Here is a 6,602-nt window from a genome sequence, read left to right as displayed (position 1 = left end):
CAAGGCAACAAAGGAGTGGCTCAAGAAGAAGCACATTAAGGTCATGGAGTGGCCTAGCCAGTCTCCAGACCTTAATCCCATAGGAAATCTGTGGAGGGAGCTGAAGTTTAGAGTTGCCAAGCGACAGCCTCGAAACCTTCAGGATTTGGAGAAGATCTGCAAAGAGGAGTGGACCAAAATCCCTCCTGAGATGAGCTCAAACCTGGTGACCAACTACAAGAAGCGTCTGACCTCTGAGCTTGCCAACAACGGTTTCTCCACCAAGTACTGAGTCATGTTTTGTTAGGGGATCAAATACTTATTTCACTCGATCAAATGCAAATCAATTTATAACTTTTATATAATGTGATTTTCTGGATTTTTTTTTTGATATTCTGTCTCTCAATGTTAAAATAAACCTACCATAACAATTATAGATCCTTCATTTCTTTGTCAGTGGGCAAACTTACAAAATCGGCAAGGGATCAAATAATTATTTCCCCCACTGTATGTACTGAAGGAAAACATTTAGCCGGCTCTATTTATGTTTGAATCAATGAGTAATCGTTTAGTAATAAATATTAAAAACAGCTTAAAGGTTTGGAGAAACAATCAGCTCACTAATCTGATGTATGAATTAAACAGAAGTTCAAAACCTTCATATTATTTAAACCTTGTTGAAAGAAATCAATCAGCTGAAGATGTTAAACTCTGATTCTGCGAGTTTTTAAGACTTTAATCCGTCTGTTGATGCAGATTTCAGTTCAGTCAAATCCCACTCATCACTTTCTAAAATAAAAATAAGTAACCATAAACTTCATTACTTATCGAGGTTGTGAGTTTGGTCGCCAGCCTTTTCTTTAATTGTTTATATCTTTGCTTTTGTTTCCGTAGTAATAGTTATGGAGGTTGACTCTGTTGGTCTGGGTTGCCGTGGAAACCATCACTCTGCTCCTCTCCACCGACGTGTTGAAGCCATGATCACGGTACATCCCGCTCTGCAGCATGGCCTCCGAGAACCGGCAGGAACTCCCTTTAAACTGAGTCTGAAACACACAGAGAACCGTTCTTTAAACTCAGACTGAAACACACAGAGGATAGTTCTTTAAACTCAGACTGAAACACACAGAGGATAGTTCTTTAAACTCAGACTGAAACACACAGAGGATAGTTCTTTAAACTCAGACTGAAACACACAGAGGAGGGTTCCTTTAAACTCAGACTGAAACACACAGAGGATAGTTCTTTAAACTCAGACTGAAACACACAGAGGAGGGTTCCTTTAAACTCAGACTGAAACACACAGAGGATAGTTCTTTAAACTCAGACTGAAACACACAGAGGAGGGTTCCTTTAAACTCAGACTGAAACACACAGAGGATAGCTCTTTAAACTCAGACTGAAACACACAGAGGATAGTTCTTTAAACTCAGACTGAAACACACAGAGGAGGGTTCCTTTAAACTCAGACTGAAACACACAGAGGATAGTTCTTTAAACTCAGACTGAAACACACAGAGGAGGGTTCCTTTAAACTCAGACTGAAACACACAGAGGATAGTTCTTTAAACTCAGACTGAAACACACAGAGGAGGGTTCCTTTAAACTCAGACTGAAACACACAGAGGATAGCTCTTTAAACTCAGACTGAAACACACAGAGGATAGTTATTTAAACTCAGACTGAAACACACAGAGGAGGGTTCCTTTAAACTCAGACTGAAACACCTGATATCATTCTACACAGTGACTGTTGAGTATCATTTACATTCTAACTGAATCTCTTTAAGATGGAGGAGACAGAAGCTCAGAGTATGTTTAAAGGAAATCTACTTGTGAGCAAGTTTAGGTTCCCAGAGTCAGTTACCATGGTAACAGTGTCCGAGTTTAAGTTAGCTCTCTTTCTAGAACTGACAACCAGAGTTTCCCTCTTTTCAGTTTACCTAACTCAGAGTTTTAACTTAAACTGCTTTCAGAACCAGGAACCTGAGATCATTCTGTCTGTCTCTCTGCCTGTCTGTCTGTCTCTCTGCCTGTCTGTCTGTCTCTCTGCTGTCTCTCTGTCTGTCTGTCTGTCTCTCTGCTGCCTGTCTGTCTGTCTCTCTGTCTGTCTGTCTCTCTGCTGTCTCTCTGCCTGTCTGTCTGTCTCTCTGCTGTCTGTCTGTCTCTCTGCCTGTCTGTCTGTCTCTCTGTCTGTCTGTCTCTCTGCTGTCTCTCTGCCTGTCTGTCTGTCTGTCTCTCTGTCTGTCTTTCTGCTGTCTCTCTGCCTGTCTGTCTGTCTCTCTGCCTGTCTGTCTGTCTCTCTGCTGTCTCTCTGTCTGTCTGTCTGTCTCTCTGCTGCCTGTCTGTCTGTCTCTCTGTCTGTCTGTCTCTCTGCCTGTCTGTCTGTCTCTCTGCCTGTCTGTCTGTCTCTCTGTCTGTCTGTCTCTCTGCTGTCTCTCTGCCTGTCTGTCTGTCTCTCTGCTGTCTGTCTGTCTCTCTGTCTGTCTCTCTGTCTGTCTCTGCTGTCTCTCTGTCTGTCTGTCTGTCTCTCTGCCTGTCTGTCTGTCTCTCTGCTGCCTGTCTGTCTGTCAGTCTGTCTGTCTGTCTCTCTGCTGTCTCTCTGCCTGTCTGTCTGTCTCTCTGCCTGTCTGTCTGTCTATCTGTCTGTCTCTGCTGTCTCTCTGTCTGTCTCTCTGTCTGTCTCTGCTGTCTCTCTGCCTGTCTGTCTGTCTCGCTCCCTGTCTGTATCGCTGCCTCTCCGTCTCTCTGCCTGTCTGTCTCTCTGCCTGTCTGTGTCTCACCTGTATCTCATGAACAGTTGGTTTCTTGCTCCCGTACGTTTGATTCGATGTTCGATAAAGTGGGTGACCAATTTTCTGACTGGAAAAGAAACAGTATGTTAGAGTTAAAGTATTAGTTTGATATAGTTTAACATAAGTACATAAAACATAAAGTACTTCTTCAATCAAAGTAGTTGTATTATAGCATTAGAAATTGTAGTGAAATGCTAAATAATAAAAGCAGTAGTAATACATGATACGTACTATAAGAAGTATTTTAAAGTTTTTTGTTTGTCTCTGTTTCTGTCAGATTAAATAACAGTAAAGTGAAACCGTCAGTATGACTACTAAACTCTTTAAACTAGTTAAACCGTCAGTATGACTAGTAAAACTTTTAAAACTAGTTAAAGTCTTTAAACTAGTTAAACTGTCAGTATGACCTGTTAAACCATCAGTTAACTAGTTAAATCGTCAGTTGGACTGTCAGATTACCAGTTAAACCCTCAGTATTACCAGTTAAACCATCAGTAAACTAGTTAAACAGTGAGTTAACCAGTTTAACCATCAGTTTGGCTAGTTAGACCCTCAGTTAACCAGTTAACTGTCAGCATACTAGTTAAACCATCGGTATGATGAGATAAACCGCCAGTTAACTATTAAACCGTCAGTATGACTAGTTAAACTGTCAGTATGTTAGTAAATAACTACATAACTAGTATCACTAGTGGACTAGAGTTGTACCTGTAACCTTGGAAGCAGTCAGGGTTGTTGAATCTATGCGGCAGGTTTGGATCAGTTCTGTAAAAGTCGCAGGTTTGAACTTTCTGCTCCTCCATGATTGAATGACCGACCATAACACGTTACCAACAACACAGGGGTTACCATGGGGACACATGACATCACTGACTGCCCATTGGTCTGTGTGTCTCAGCACACACACACACACACACACACACACACACACACACACACACACACACACACACACACACACACACACACACACACACACACACACACACACACACACACAGTAAGTAAAGATAAAAGCGACCGGAAGATGATTTCCATATATCAATAAATTAATTAAATGACCTCTGAAAGAAAGTTCACAATAAAACAAACTTATACTAAATATATGTAAGACTGACATAACTGATTCAACAAAAATGACATGGAATCATATTATGAATCTAACCTTCTTGTTTTAAATCAAATTAAATATAATTCCTGACTGTGTTGCTAGGCAACGTGTAAATTGCTCACAAGGCTTCAGGGTTAAAAGCCGGACTATGAGGCCCAATCCCAACCCACTGTTAAATCAGAGTCAGTGTTTGGGTCTCTCTCATAGCAATGTGATGTTAGACACAGGATTACCAGCGAAAGCATTGAGACGTAAAAAAAAGGTAAACAAAGAGGCACATGGGGGTTTAGCCTGGCAAATTCAAAGGATTACAGATGGAGCATAAAACTCATGAAATCAGAGGAATGGAAGCAGAGTTTAATATAAAAATGGGAAAAATATATCAAATAAAACACAAACATATAATGACGTTGTCATGGTAATGTGATATGCTGCAGCATAGTGCGGTCCGATTCGTATTTGCACTATTTCATATCACTTGCAGCCTTTCACTTAAAAAATTAACAAGAGACGTCAGTCCCTGAGGGTTCAAGGTTTCAGGCTTTAGGGGGATACTGGGACTGGACCTGAGTCACAGCACTCATTCCTCAGCAGCACACACACATACACGCACGTGCACACACATACTCACTAGCACTTAAGGCTAAAATTAACAAACAAAAGATCAAAACTTGAAAACCACATATGTCATGACACTGCTGACGTCCTCGTCCGGTAATGGTTAGGTCACCTGTGCTCTCATGTGTTATTTTAAAACGCCTTTCCACTGGTTTACTTTGATCCTTATCAAAACAAGTATTTTATTTCTGTGGCGGAGATGTCGGGTTCAAGTTTATTGAAGCGGTCTGTTTCGACAGCTTTGATACGACTGGAGGAGCCTCACGAGAGGCAAAGACAGACTACTGAGAAGAGGTTATGAGAAACAGGAACACTAAACTTCAGGAGAACAGCTGAAGCTTGGCTCAGGTCTCAAGGACCTGGTGGCTCTGATAGACTGGAAATGCTTGGGAGGGAAAGATAATGAATCAGGATGGGACAGGAAGTGAAGTTAGGCTTTGTGAAAGGAGAGGTGAGAGTATCAAAATAAAACAGGAAACGGTGAATGAATGAATAGATGAATGACAAGGAAAAACATAACATGGAGCTGGGTAGGACACTGTGGACTCCTTCTGCTTCATCATCACCCAGGAACATCAGCTCCATCATCAAATAAGCACAAGAGAGGATGTAGTTTCACCACTGCAGCCACTTTAATCTTCACACCTCCAGGACCCAGAGGACCCTCCAGGATCTTCACACCTCCAGGACCCAGAGGACCCTCCAGGATCTTCACACCTCCAGGACCCAGAGGACCCTCCAGGATCTTCACACCTCCAGTACCCAGAGGACCCTCCAGGATCTTCACACCTCCAGGACCCACCAGCCCTAACTATAAGCCTGAACCAGCCTTAACTATAAACCTGAACCAGCCCTAACTATAAACCTGAACCAGTCCTAACTATACACCTGAACCAGTCCTAACTATAAACCTGAACCAGTCCTAACTATAAACCTGAACCAGTCCTAACTATAGACCTGAACCAGCCCTAACTATAAACCTGAACCAGGCCTAACTATAAACCTGAACCAGCCCCAACTATAAACCTGAACCAGCCCTAACTATAGACCTGAACCAGTCTAACTATAAACAGTATAAACCTGAACCAGTCCTAACTATAAACCTGAACCAGTCCTAACTATAAACCTGAACCAGTCCTAACTATAGACCTGAACCAGGCCTAACTATAAACCTGAACCAGTCCTAACTATAAACCTGAACCAGTCCTAACTATAAACCTGAACCAGTCCTAACTATAAACCTGAACCAGTCCTAACTATAGACCTGAACCAGTCCTAACTATAAACCTGAACCAGTCCTAACTATAAACCTGAACCAGTCCTAACTATAGACCTGAACCAGTCCTAACTATAAACCTGAACCAGTCCTAACTATAAACCTGAACCAGCCCTAACTATAAACCTGAACCAGTCCTAACTATAAAGATAAAATAAGATAATCCTTTATTATTCCCGCAGCGGGGAAATTTGCAGGCTTACAGCAGCGTAGAGTAAAGTGCACACAAGAGACATAATAGAAGAAGACAAGATAAAAAATAAAAAATGAAAAATAAAAAATAAAATAAAACAAGTATTATAAATAAGCAATAAAAAAAAAACAGTAGAAAAAACAACAGTAACTGAAATATTATATTTACAGACAGAAACCCCCCCCCCCAACTATTTTAACTTTTTTAACTATTATTGCACAGGTTTTTATTGTCATGTTATTATTGTCATGTGGTCTGCTGGGAGCAGAGTTGGTTGTGCAGCCTGACAGCAGCAGGAAGGAAGGACCTGCGGTACCTCTCCTTCACCACCGGGGGTGAAGCAGCCGGTGGCTGAATGAGCTGCACAGAGCTGCCAGGGTGTCCTGCATGGGGTGGGAGGTGTTGTTCATCAGGGATGATAGCTTGGCCATCACCCTCCTGTCTCCCACCACCTCCACCGTATCCAGTGGACACCCCAGCACACTGCTGGCCTTCCTGACAAGCTTGTTGAGTCTCTTCTTGTCTGCTGTTGAGATGCTGCTGCTCCAGCACCCCAAAGGACCTCAGTCTCCTCAGCAGATACAGTCTGCTCTGACCCTTTTTGTAAAGTGCCTTTGAATGATTAGTCCAG

At 42.1% G+C, this 6,602-nt stretch overlaps 1 protein-coding gene across 1 annotated transcript; it reads right to left on the bottom strand.

The window, feature by feature from the left end:
- Positions 1–831: 831 nt before the first annotated feature.
- On the bottom strand, positions 832–3,576 carry pierce1 (piercer of microtubule wall 1). Its single transcript, XM_054611297.1, has 3 exons — positions 3,482–3,576; positions 2,762–2,840; positions 832–1,025 (listed from the first exon to the last, which is right to left on the bottom strand). The coding sequence occupies exons 1-3, from the start codon at positions 3,574–3,576 to the stop codon at positions 840–842; spliced, it is 360 nt and encodes a 119-aa protein (XP_054467272.1). The 3' UTR covers positions 832–839.
- Positions 3,577–6,602: the final 3,026 nt, after the last annotated feature.

Source organism: Anoplopoma fimbria, chromosome 13 (genome assembly GCF_027596085.1).
Source record: "Anoplopoma fimbria isolate UVic2021 breed Golden Eagle Sablefish chromosome 13, Afim_UVic_2022, whole genome shotgun sequence".
In the NCBI taxonomy this organism is placed as follows: domain Eukaryota; kingdom Metazoa; phylum Chordata; class Actinopteri; order Perciformes; family Anoplopomatidae; genus Anoplopoma; species Anoplopoma fimbria.
Note: the sequence above shows the minus strand (reverse complement) of the source record. Positions and strands in the feature narration are given on the sequence as shown.